The 14,005-nt window shown below is 36.2% G+C and overlaps 2 protein-coding genes across 4 annotated transcripts in view; one reads left to right on the forward strand and one right to left on the reverse strand.

Annotated features, from left to right (window-relative positions):
- The first annotated feature begins 444 nt into the window (after positions 1–444).
- LOC119078738 (leupaxin) overlaps positions 445–14,005 on the forward strand; it is a 51,004-nt gene continuing 37,443 nt past the window's right edge. Inside the window, exon 1 of one of the 3 annotated variants that reach the window (XM_037186430.1) lies at positions 445–695. In XM_037186430.1, the coding sequence (XP_037042325.1) occupies positions 683–695 (13 nt within the window). In that variant the 5' untranslated portion in view covers positions 445–682. Of the gene's footprint in view, positions 696–9,595; positions 9,720–14,005 lie in introns of those variants that run through there. The other 2 variants (XM_037186425.1, XM_037186424.1) reach the window with 2 other exon arrangements.
- Positions 2,554–4,394, reverse strand: LOC119078752 (odorant receptor 94b-like). Its single transcript, XM_037186453.1, has 4 exons — positions 3,449–4,394; positions 3,202–3,301; positions 2,872–3,138; positions 2,554–2,808 (listed from the first exon to the last, which is right to left on the reverse strand). Exons 1-4 carry the CDS (start codon positions 4,210–4,212, stop codon positions 2,767–2,769), a joined length of 1,173 nt encoding a protein of 390 aa, XP_037042348.1. The 5' UTR covers positions 4,213–4,394; the 3' UTR covers positions 2,554–2,766.

Genomic DNA, 14,005 nt, shown 5'->3' on the forward strand with positions numbered 1-14,005 from the left:
GCTTTGTACCAAGCAGGCTCTTTACTTTAAATCTGTTCTGGTGCTTGGTTTGGAGTGCGTTGGCTCATTGGATGCTCTCGTTTGTTTTCGGCTTGCCAAGAATCGTTTTTACAGTACGATTGAACAGACTTATTGAATAGTCGCAGATTTCAAATAATTTGTTGCCAGACTTCACACCTTATGCAAAGCCATGTGCCAGACCATTAAATCAACAACTGGTGTCTGAGTCGTCCTTGGTTCAAGTTTTATACAAATAATTGGAAGGAAAAAGCGATCTAGATCCGAATCAAAACATTTGACTTATCATACGTACGGATCTCACCGATTTCTTGGATGTGGGCGCCCTTTTTTAAAATATTCAAATGCAAAGAGAGAAAAATTCAAAGTAGTGTGTAGCTCCATCTACGATAAAACACTGGTACTACACAGAAACTGTGTTGCCGATTGTTGTGAATATTATGTGAAGTGTCATGTTTTTGTTCGCTCTGTATATTTATGACGTCTTGAGATTTTGCAAAAATTTTGTTGTGTGTAAATGCACTTTCGTTCTATTTATAAATAACTATTAACCGCTTATTAATTGGCGTCTAAAATATATCAACAAGTGTTCCACAATTGCCCAGTGAAAAATCGCAAAAATAAGCAGACAATTTGTGTGCTGAAAATCCGTATCTTGGCCGCAATGGATGATTTGGGTGAGTTTCGAGTCTTCTTTTTATTATCTTGTCTTATTTTTCTTATAAACTGAAATTCGCAATAAAACCGATGATTTCATTTCAATAAAATGTCTCAATATGTCGCGTATATGTATTCTGTGCGATTGTGTCTCAATGGAGATAATCTGTGACTTTTGATGCTTTTTGATAGGTATGCTGGCTGTTTTGTGTCGCATCTTTTATGGATGATATTACTTAGGTCCATATTTTGTGATTTCTTCTGACGATTCAGCATTTATTTTACAGAAAAAAAAAATTGAGTAGAATGTCGGTTGAGTCACGAACAAATTAGTAATGAAATGAAAATCAAAAAGAAGGTTAAAAACAACCTAAATCCACGAAACGTGTTTTCGTGCTCGATGACTGTATGAATTTCAAGAGGCGAATGGTTCCATACGTTTGCTGGATTTGTAAAAAATGGTTCAATAAAAGTTGTTTTATTCAACGGTTACCGTTGGGTTTACCTTTTTCAGAAGGCAAGCAATAAGCATGTCATTAACATCAGTTAACAAATCTATTACTTGATTTGATCTAAATATTTTCGACGAACTGAAATAAAATCTTTTACTTCATTTGTTTCAGACAGTTCGTTTGCTATATAAGTCGATGTTTACTTGAGCTCATGGTTTAATTTCAGTCGTCGTTGTCGATAAAAAATATTTTCTCCCAGAAAATTATTGAAACTTATAGAACGTACTTAGTTCTGTATTACAAATTTTTTTGCCTAACCTTAATTCTGACCATTCTCACTGCGTCGAGTATGAGAAATCAAATCTCTGAAATTTTAAAACTGGAGTTAGATCATTCAGAACTTATTTTAAAATGATGTCAAACTCAGATCCCGACGAGAATAAAGATCAGTAATTAGGCCATATTGAGTTTGAAATTGGTTGAAATAATCAAGCCATCCGACCTAAGGTCACCTTATAATTAGAATTTCTTATAAATCACACTCGTAAAATTTTCGTCAGCCAATTTTCTAAGATTTCTTTTTAATTTCTGAATCTGCCTCTTATAGCGAGACTTTAAGCCTATTTTAGACATTAAATTCCATAAAATTCTTCCAAACTCCTTGAAAATTCCAAAATATTCTTGACAACACTAAAATAGGCTAGGCCTCTAAAGCTGTTCTTAGAGTCATAAACTTTGTAGTAGTGTGGTCGATAACGTAATGAACGCCAAAAAATTCCTCATAGTCCTTCCCCTCCCCACCCCTTCAAAGTTTAAATGCAGAGGTGTCTTTGTCGAATTATTGACAGGGCTGTGTGAAACGGAGAGATACGTGTGATAGCTCATTTTAAAAGTAATTTTTTGGTGCAGTTAGATTTTCCGAATTTTCCAAATTTTATTTATTTTAAATGCGACAAAAAAGACTGCTCACAATTATGGCGCAGCCGGTAAAACATCGATCTTTTCTCAAAAATTAAAAACTACAGTAAATTTTCCAAATCGTTTAAGACTTTTCCGACTACCGGTACCCAACAACCTCCAATCACTCGTTTGCCGGAACTCACTCGGTAAACGTTCCTTAACAGAATTTGCGTTATCGACTACACTATAGCAATGTATGCCAACAATGTGCATCTTAACAGACATTAGCGTGCGAAAGTGTAGACCGGCGCGTCTGTTTAACATCTAATTTATCAAATAATGCTACCGTGTGCGTCATAGAAATTCCTGAATCCGATTCTGCTGAAAAACCAATCAGGGCTCATGGCTTATTGCTGTTGTCGAAAATAATTTACTAACCGGTTGTAAATGGGTGCGAAGGTGCGGAGCACACACGAACTCGAACATAATTTCCGCTTTTGGCTTCAATTGTAAAACGTCGACCTCGACGTCGGCTATTTTTGGGAGGTCGGTTACTTCGAAGCAATTTAGTTCTCTTCGAAGGAGATTTATTTAGCTTTTGAATTACATTCCTATTCTACTTTAACATCAACGAAAATTTCTGTAACCTTTCACCTTTAACAGACAAGCGCTTTCACCTTTAACAGACAAGTACCTGTCACAGCCGCCTGAAATAGGTTACTCATAAAAAATCTTTAATTTAAACCAAAACTGCATAGAGCCTGTAGGCAAAGTTTATCACCTGAAATTTGTGATTTTAAAATTAAAAACCAAAACCCAGACACAACTGTTCAAGTATACCCACCGAAGTAAATACATCCAGATCTAAATCAAACCAATTGCCGACCAAAATGCCGTGCCTCTTCTTCACCAATTCCATGAAAATTATTACAATTTTCCGATACTCCATCGATTGTACATTCCAGCCGGATGAGTATGCACTGATGCTAAGTGCTTCATGTCTCAGAATAATTTCATTACCGAAATAGCATGGCAGAGACATTTGTGCAACCATACAAAAGCCAAACAGCACCATGTACGAGTACAGTGCAAATGATTCGCGTGGTGATGTCTAGAAACAAAGAGTATTTGATTGGGACTGGTTGTTACCGGAAAATATTGATTTGTATGCTACTGTTGTTAGCTGATAGGCAGTGAAACAAATGACTATGCCACTTAAGCCGATCTGAATCAGAAATCCATAGGTGAAGTACTGTTGTAGTTGGTTCATGTACCTAAATTGGTAAAGGATTTTAGTAATGCGTAATGTTGCAATGACGGTGGTATGGCTCAGCTCGTAAAAATCCGGTATAGCAATGTTAAACTTAAGTCTAGACAAGATAGGTGTACAGTTCCAACCTATCAGTTGATTTTTGACTTACTTCCACGTTCGCTGGTAACTCTCTATACACCGAACCAATGATGAAATGTGACGCTTATTGGCTTTACCGTCCATGGCCAAATTCAGCTGACCTTGCATAGTAAACTCTGAGAGTTTCTTCAGGCGTCGACCCACTATCTGAAGCTTAAGGCTGCCGATGTGCATCATATATGCAGAAAACAGGTCCATGGTAACATTTAAGTTACTCTGCAGGAACATGCCAATGCTTTGATAGAAATAAATGCCAGCGTACAAAGTGTTACTGGATTTATAATCGAATGGATACCACGCCAGATATGGTAACTTAAAATCACCGGCTAAAAATGCTCCCACATAATTAGAGGGACCGGCTATGTTAGCTGTGATTAGTAAAAATTGCACCAATCTGGTGTAAAACGTAAGATTTTGCTGAACCACTGCGACCTCTTCGTCATTTTCCAATTCAAATTCTTCGCCGAAATACAACAGACTTTGGATGTTTCCCAGAAAGTATTTGAAATTCAAAATTTTCCCGAATAATGTCATCAGAGTTAGCGTCATGCACAGATTATTTGTAGCCTCGACAACATTCTCGATGTGAAATATTTCAATCAGCATGGACATTTGATACAGGAACATGATAAATATGAGGATTATGTTACTGTAAATACCGTACAATACGGATAGCCATTTATATGGGACATTTCTCGGCCAGAAACCGGCACAAGTGAGAACGAATTTTAGGATTTTCACACCACCCGATGTTCCGACTGTCTTTTTAATCATATTTTTCAAAGGTATGATTTTCACCGTTTGTTTCAATTGGGAGCCTTGCTATGAACTAACATTTCCTATAGGGATGCATGTACTTATATAGGAACTGATTTCACTTGAATTTATCTTTAAAAAAAATAGTTTCATTGTGGGGAAGGGTAAACGATTAGGAATTTCAGGTTTTTAGCGTTCGTTGATTCATTCGGATCAAGCTACGACCTTTCTTATTGTGAACGTTAGGTCACTGCTTTTTCGAAAGGATTTTTTTTTAGGAATTTGCACTGTACAATTACTGTTCAATCAATGATCGTGAATCATGCACCATTGCTCTTTGTCAAAAAATATTCGTCTGAAACGAAACTAGTCGGTAAAGGTAACTTGTATTTTGGTTTGGATGGTGTCAAACTTTTGCGTTCGAACTTTTTTTTTGCTTCATCAACTTTTAAATGTCTCACATCCCATTGATTTATTATGTACGCCTAGCAGTCCCTAACACACCTTTTGTTGTAAACGAAAATAATTATAGATTGAGTTAAACTTTCGAAAACAGAAAAAAGTGTGAACAAGCGACTCTAAGCAATTATACATTTTCCTATATTCACATCCAGATTTATATATTGGTACGTATTATACAGTATGTTCGTAATTTTGAGAGTATACCCGCCTCATTGTTCCGTCATAAATTTTAGATTATTTTGTATAGACACGCGAGGACCGACAACCGATAAGTTTAATTTTGCTATGACATTAAATTGGGTCTAAGGTTGTACATCAAATATGTTCTTACTTCTTTGCTAGTTCTTCGTAGCAGTAGTTCATAACTTTAAAAGGCAACACCCTTAAATGACTATACAATAGTTCAGCTCCTGTTCATGTTATAAAATCGAAAAACGTAGAAAATCTTTCAATCCGAAGAATGGCCAGAAAACCTTCGAAAGTTAAAGTTTTTATTTGCAACTATTCTTTCATTCCAAAAAATCCTCTGAACATCGTTTGTTCAGTTGACGTTGACGACAGTGAAGTCTAGGCGTTAGCTGGTCCACTCATACAAACAAAACTGTTCGCACATCTTTATACGGGTTTCCAGCTGGTCCACGCATACAAACAAAATTTTCACACTTCTTTATACGGGTGAAACAGTTCTGTTTTGTATGCGTGGACCAGATGGAAAACAGCTGAAGTAAATTCATGTCTCAATTTCACTGAATTCAACTGTATTGTGCCATTAGAAAATCTATTGTCAGTCAAAATCAAGGACCATTTTTCTTACATTTTTACGGAAAAATTTCATAAAATCAAACTTCAGGTAAAACCTGAAACGCGACCTGGATCCACCTGAGTACTAAATTTTTTTTTTTTTTTTATTTGACTTTGTTATACAATTAAATTACATAAATAGAAGAATTTTTGAAATTATCACAAGAATACGTTAGCATCACTATTATCACAGAAGGTATTACGGATGCTCACTGCATTGCCCCTCTGGATGGCAATTGAAATCCGTTGGAGCAAAAAATCCAGACTTCGCGGATCGCCGGTTTTGCGTTTCATAAGTTTTCCCAAATTTGACAAAAACAATTCAGTTTCCGGTCCGATAGACCCAAACGATTCGAATGCCACGGGCGTGAAATGGTAACGACGCTTCAAGTCAATGTAATGGTTGTGTTTGTCGCGTTCTGCATGATCAGCTGCAGCCCCACTTTTGTTGGATGTAAGATTGATGTACGATGGAGCTACAGTGTCAACCACTGTGACGTCCCACATTAACGATCTTCCGTGGCTCCAGGGGTAGCTGGTCAAACCGTCTGGACGTTTACCGTCTCGGCGAGATAGACCTTGTGGTTCCCGAGTGTTCGGAAATCCGGCAGATGCAACAGCCATCGATATGATATTGTTTATTTCGGTGTGTCTGGCGTATTTACCAATCATTTTAATGCATGATAGCCCATGGTGACCATTTGAATTGACTATATACCCACAAACACAAACGTGTGGTTCACAAATCTTGCTGCCCAAACGAAGTGCCACTGCGATTCTCGCGGCGTCGTTGTCCAACAGAAGGCCCAATTGATGAGAAGGAACAGCTTGCAGCCACTTTGATGATGTTTTTGTTGATGACGCAAGAAGTCCAGCTCGATCAATTTGGTCACTGAATGACATCAACTCATTGAAAATGCGTTTCACTCGCAACAAATCCCAGGACGATTGACACCTTTTTTGATCTGATTTTGAAGGTACTGAATTACTTTCAGATTTCAGGTCAGTGAAAAATTAGTTAAATAAGATTCCGGTAACCTCATGCTAACATCGAGCTTACCAGATTCCGATTCTTACAAAATAATTGTTATACGTCCATCGACAAATTGTCTCATTCATTTTCTTAAGTCACCAACAATTTTTCCTGCCAATATATTTCTCATCGTTACTTTCATCAATATCACTTACGATGTTAACTTATTCTTGTTAATTTTCTCTTGAAAGAAATCACATTCAGCCAACAGTGTAGCTGTTTATGTTGGTTTAAATGTTGAAGTACTAGATTATGATTCAGTGATCATCTGAAACTGTTTTGTCCTAACTTATATTCTGCCCCACTAAATTATATTCAAAGTATTCGTAATCTCCGGACTCCTATCCGAAGGCCCAATTAGGATCAACGAACCATTTTTCAGTTAATATTTTTTCGGACCTGATTACAATCTTATCTCAAAATACAAATATTTATAAACTAATAACCAGTCACATCAACACATTATAATTACACGCTTAGCTTGGATAATAATAATCTCACCGTTTCTTGCCAACAAGACGACATTCAAAGCCATAAAAAATAGTCGCATCTATCAACCGATCGTATCACTGAACAAACATCATTCAAACATGTCGTCTGTGTATTTATAGAAACTCAAACAAATTTGTTTAAATTCACACAAACAATAGTCGCTGTGGAGTACACAACACCGAGGAATCGAGGACCGAGGTACGACATACATGCATAAAACATTTGAAAACACAGAAAAAAATACATCGAAAAATGATGATTCTGTTCAACGAAGTTACACATAAATTTGCATACGAGTTTTTCGTTCACAAATTGATAATCTACTGCGAAGTCATTCAAACAAAACGAAAAATTTAATCGAATAGATCACATAAATCATCGCCGTTCGTTTAAAATGCATGTAGGTGAAGCTGTTTATATGTTGCTAAAATACACTCGATGTAAATAACATTTGTGAAAGAAAACATTGATATCAAAAATGTGAAGAGTTGATCGTGCGTAATATATATATTTGTAAGTAGTAACAGTCAACCATATGTTGTGTTCAGCAATAAAACTTGGTGGTTTATACATACGATCAATAGTGCCTAGACCTTGAAGACTTTTTTCGGTATTGGGTCAAAGACAAATTACAGTTGTTGTCTGATCCATGTACTAATTATATTGAGAGAGAGGTTTGTTTTGGGTGTGCGAGATACATAATGAGAGATCGGTTATGCATAATACAGTGCAATTGACTTGCGTATATGTTTTGAACGATGCGAATTTTTTTCGCACGGGCTCAGCGATCAATGACTCGCTTGACCTCATCGAAAAATTATTTAACAAATTATGCGACCATATTTGGCGTAAAAGTTTTTGTTTTGTTTTATCGAAAGCATTGAATTTGATTTTATGTTTTGCAAGGCATCGCAATTCATTGACAAACGGTAATAATATAGCAATCGATGTAACCATAATAGCGAAAGCTCAATATAAAATTGAAAGGTAGAAAAACGACGAATTAAATTATATTTGAATGTTAAGTGGCGTGAATGACAAATTTTGCTATGTTACGAACGAAATTTCATTCATAAATTAGAACACTCCCTCCCATTGATACAACTACGCGCAAAATCAATAAAAACAATTTTCAATCGAACATATCTGTGCAAAGGCGTCAAATTGAGTGCAATCATAGTGCATTAATAATGCATTTTAATTAAACTTAGACACTCAAAGGAAATTAGTTAACTGGGACGTAAATGAAATGCCATTCTAACGGCAATGCACTGCGTCAACAATTTATCACTAGACTCTATTAATGTTCGTAAAGTGCAGGCGCTTGAAATGACTTCCATGTTTTTGTTTCAACTAATAGATGAGTCTTCATAGTTGGGGCTATAACATAACGATACTGTGTCATTGCATAACGACGTTTTAAGTCATAAAATTTAATTTTAAAACCTAAATTACCAGGCCTTTGATTTATGAAATCCATTTTAATGAAGCTAATGATTAACAGTCGGTAGTAATTTATGGTTTGAGTGTCACCGATTCTAACGTGGGTGGAGAATGTAGTATCAGACGACAGAGATTTCAGATGAATGATTGAGCTATGGTCTTTTAAAAAAAAAAAATGTTTGAAGTCCAATGAACAGGGCCTAGCGTTGTTTGGCGTCAAGGGCAATTTTAAAATAGGCGAAACAAATGTTCATATTGGATGCTGGGGGCAAGATGTTCGTTAAGAATTAAGGGAGCCAGATTTACAAGTCTAAGGTGACTCAAAAACATTAATAATATGGCACTTCCAGAGTCACTACCAGAGTTTGTTGTCTATTAAGAGTTCAGAGTTCATTTAAACTTCAGAGTTCACTTAGAGTGTAAACTCCACTTACAGTGGGAAGTCCTTCTAGAGTTTGAAGAAGTCCTTCATCGAGGAAGAGAATCCACCTTAAATGGTTCGATGTTGGAACCTCTGTCGTGGTTATCATTCCTTACTTTCAACAATGATTTGCTGTTTCTTGGATGTTGTTATCCCTTGCCAAATCAAAGGCGTAACAACATTCTATGTCTCTGAAGTCTAGTTTACCTATAATGTTGGAAATGTAATCTTGAAATTTTAATTATCGCCGGATGTAATAAAACAAATCATTTCCATTAAATCCACACCTTTTCCACCGATGCTAACAAGCTCATGCACAACTTAGTCAAAATGAACAATACGTTGCGTGTGGACTCTTTTTTTAACAGTTTTAAAGTACTCGAAGCCTTTTCGTGCCTTCAATTTAATGTAACCGCAATAACGGTATGTACGGGAAATACCACGTTGTTGTATAGTTTTAAATCAGCGCCGTTTCACTACCCCCAGAAATTTAAACTGAAAAGTCAGTGCATCCATTCACGTAAACAGTGTGTAGCAGCGCACAGTTTTAATCTATTTTCCGTTTTATGACATAAAACATTTGAACCAGTGGGTTTTGCTAGACGAGACGGTGGTGTTGATTTGCGTGGCATTACGTTATACCATATAAACGAAACACACAACTAAAACCGTTTTTTTTTCTATACAATAAACTCAGTTATCTATTTAGATATTCACATACACGAGTTCATTCTTTCGGTGTTCAGTAAAATATGAGGTGTCGATGTGCGATGTCGTGTTAAATGTTTGCTTTGAATAATTCGAAAAAATTACTGGTGTTTATATCGGTGAATGTCGTGCAGTGCTTTGTGTTATTTTGTGTTCGATGATTTTGTAAATAAATAATTTTTCATGAAAGTACATTCTCAGCGACGTGAAGTGTGCCCAAGTGCCCATGCATACTATCTTAAGAGTCTATCGAATAATTAAGTTTTAATCATTGAATGGGATAGTTGACGATCGTTTCTTATCGCATAATTAAGAGTATTTAGAAGTTTAAAATTGATTGGTGGTACTGGTGCGTGTATGTTTCGTTATCAAAATTTGATATTAAAATGTAAACAACATTTTTATGGTCAAAACAAACCGTATTCTCTCGAAGCTTTGAGATACTATTATCGAGAATGAACCGAATGAACGCCAATTTTTCGAGTACTTGAATTTTCTTCGTACAAATCGCTGTTCGTTATAGAAAACATGAATGTACCTACCACTTTTACGTTGTTCAATGTTCGTGAGGCATCTTCACTTACCTCTAACACACACTTGCATCGTTTGAACTTGAACTCGAAACACCTTGAAGAAGATGAAACGATTGCTGCAAATTGAAAGCTAGAAGAAAAATTCAACTTTCTTCCTACACATATGGTCTTTTGATATTTACAGATAAAATGGAATACCGAAACGCTAATCCAATGCCAATGCGTACAGCACTAATAATAGAAAATTCACTCATTTTTGTGATATTTTTTTCCTCTTCATTCTCGTCTATGACTTTCTGACTAAATCAATAAAATAATTGGATGATGAGATGATTGAATCGTGTAGGTTTTTTGCAGCCAATATCAGTTTTCAATTATGGATTGGATATTGGTTTAGTGTCTCAACGAAGATGCTCACGTTTTTATGGATAATCAAATCAGAACGTTTTGTTATTTTCAACGAAATTAAATTTATAGCCGCACGTCTTTACAGTTTGTCTGGGCGTTGAGATTCATAACAAGTGACGAAATTTAGAAACGTGAAACAACGAAACAAACTACCGAAACGAATCTTGAGGTGGGCTTTAGGGATTTTGTTATTTTGACAGGAACATGAATGAATGGGTTCACTAGGCAGCACAAGTTTTGTACACAAATGGTGGCATAGTGCGTTGGATAGGTTTGGGTGTTTCAAGTCGGAAACACACATCCATTGGTCCCAATAACTTCACAAAAAAAAGTAATAGAAACGGGACACCACAACACAGTAAATATCTAGGGTGTAATGAACTCAAATATGTACTCCAAAGGTCTTCAACGATAGGTAGGTTAGTACAATATCGAAGGACGACAAAATTACTCATAAATGACTATCTTCGATATTGTTCTACCAATGGTTAGTGTAGTGGTTATTTGAACTCACGGTAGCCTAGATATCTGCTGCACCAACAACTATCCCGTTCCAATTACTTACTTTTTTAAATTTATTTCGTAGGGGGGCTGCAGGGGGACCACAGACGTACGTCATTTACGTATTTCGTACACCGAAACCTATCCAACGCACTATGCCACCTTTTGTGTACATTGCAAAAGTTTCAAAATGTTCTATATGCACCTGAAGGTTGCGAATCCTTCATAGCTTTAAAGACTGAGTGTGTAACGTCACCCCAACAAAAATGTCTATTTTCTTTAGAAGGGTCGTTATATAACACCTTGAACGCCTAACGTAATTTTCTCTGACAACTTCCGACTTTAAAGCCTTGAAACGTCTAACGAAAGTTCATAGTGGAGTGATAAGCGAAAAATTATTTTTACAGTAAGCGGATGTGATATATTATCAATATGCTATTTACGTTGTATATAAGATGTGTAAACAGTTTAATGCATAGCTGAACATCTTTTCGCCATATTCGAACATTTTTCCATTAGCTGTTGTTTCCATGTCCTTTAACAAACATGGCACCATTTTTTGCCCGATGACGACATCACACATATTGACTTTTCCTTCTTTAAACAAATACCTCCGTTTTATCGTTTGGGCATCGTTATCACTTGGTGTATATTTGTTTCTATGATGTGTGACGTCATAAACTTAATGGAAAGCTTTCTTAATTGGGATGGCGAATGGATGACGCGAAAACATTTTCATTTTATCAAAGGGCGTCGAAATGATTTTGCTATTTTTGTTATGTATCCAATTATAGACGCAAAAGTTCAAATTTGCAATGATGAAATTTTATTTTGTTTGAATGCTAAAAATAGGAGAAAGAAAAAAGTCTTTGATGAATTTATGGCAGTTTATATTAGTGGGGTGAGAGGTTACGTGAATATGTTGTGGGTAATCCTTGAGCTTGTAAAAAGATGCTGTATAATGGAAAGAAAGCTGCACCCACTAGTTATGTATTTGGTTCATCCAAAAACGATATTTTATTTTTCTAACGATTTCAAGACTGCATTTTAAGAAAAATTGAATGCATCAGTATTGTAACCCTTTTTAATGGCAATTTTCCAGAGAATAGTTCCTGATATAAACTGTATGCGTATCGCGAAATGTTGAGGAAAATCTGTTACTTCTTTCGTTTAAGTTACATCGACTTCTTGTTAAAAAATCTTTTACTTCATTTGTTTCAATAACTAATATATAATAAAGACTAGACATACCTCATGGTTTCTTTCACCGTCGTTGTCGATAGCATATGATCACCCATTTACCTTTAAAAAGTGCTTGTTATGGCAGCTCCGGATACTCTTCTACATATATACATTCTTTGCTATCAGGCCTTAGCCATCACAAAATTATTATCGTATTTATGACAGAGTTTTGGGAAGATGTTTTAGTGTTATTGGATTTAAGACAGCAGAAAAGTACAATTTTTAACTTGGCTCATGGTAGCAACTTTCGACAAAAAATAGTTAAGCTCACTGTATTCTTGTATTATTCGAACACTAATCCAGAAGTGAATGGCCTCAATACAAGCAACAGACACTGTACGACCGATTCAAATTTTTGGTCAATTTTCGCGGGATGTTCCTATTAAATCCGGGTGGTTTCGTCAGTTTAAATGAAAAGTGAGGTACCGGTCTTTTTCGTTGATAAACAAATGAGCCATACATCTTCTTCTTCTTTTTCAGCTGGATCCGTTGCCACTTGTTGCCAATTTGCGCCTGCAATTCGCTATTATTCCATCCTTTTGGTGATCTACCTCTTCGTCTTGTTTTAGGTGGTCTCCAGTTCATGATTTTTTTGGTCCAACGTTCGTCCGTCCTTCTTGCAATATGTCCCGGCCAGCTCCACTTTATGATGCTATTCTTTCCATGACATCAACGACTTTTGTTTGTTGTCGAATCCATTGATTTGTCATTCTATCTCTGAGCGTAATTCCAAGCATACTCCGTTCCATGGCTCTTTGTGCCACTTTTAGTTTATTTTCGGAAGCTTTTGTTAACGCTAACGTTTCCGCTCCATATGACGTTTCAGACTATTGTTCATTTTGCTTTTGAAAATTAGCCTGAGTTTTCCGAACGCTGCCCATGCAAGACCAATTCTACGTTTTATTTCTGCAGTTTGGTTGTCCAGACCCAACTTCAATTTGTGACCTACGTACACCTAACTGTCGACTCGTTCAATGACATTATCACCAATTTTAATTTCTCTGTCATCGTCAATGTTTGTCATGATTTTCGTTTTCGACAAATTCATCTTGAGACCGACTTTGTTTGACTCCTGATTCAACTATTGTAACATAATTTGCGCCTGATCTAGATCAGCTGCCATCAGGGAGATGTCATCTGCGAAACGGAGACTACTCAGGTATTCTCCATTTATGTTGATAGTTGATACCCATTTCCAGTCTAATTTCTAAAAAATACTCTCCAGAATCGATGTGAAAAACTTAGGTGATATGGTGTCACCCTGTCGTACACCTCTACCAATTCTGAATTTGTCCGTGCCTTTATGGAGTTTTATACACGACGTAGCGTTGTTATAGACTAGACGTATCGAATTGTGTTGGAGTACCTTGTGTCTACTCTGCACTCGTTTAATGAGTCCAACATCGACCATATTTCCACTGAATCAAAAGCTTTTACGAAGTCTATGAATATCAAGCTCACAGCAATCTTGTATATATTGCATTTCTCAATTAGCGTTCTCGTAACATGTTAGTGGTCGTTTGTGCTGAATCCTGATCGAAATGCAGCTTGTTCAATAGATTGATACATGATAGGTCCGTGCCATACATCATTTTGACCTAATTTAAGACTTTTCATTTAATCACTATGATCTTGGTACATTTTGACTTGGTCGCTATGATTCGTTAGTAGGACCTTTTACTTAAATAGAAATACAACTTAAACACGAAATCTTTTTCTATTTCCATGACATTTTCTTTATTTATGAAGATTTCAAATTTTAATGAC

The sequence above is a fragment of the Bradysia coprophila genome, unplaced genomic scaffold, assembly GCF_014529535.1.
Source record: "Bradysia coprophila strain Holo2 unplaced genomic scaffold, BU_Bcop_v1 contig_297, whole genome shotgun sequence".
Taxonomy (NCBI): Eukaryota; Metazoa; Arthropoda; class Insecta; order Diptera; family Sciaridae; genus Bradysia; species Bradysia coprophila.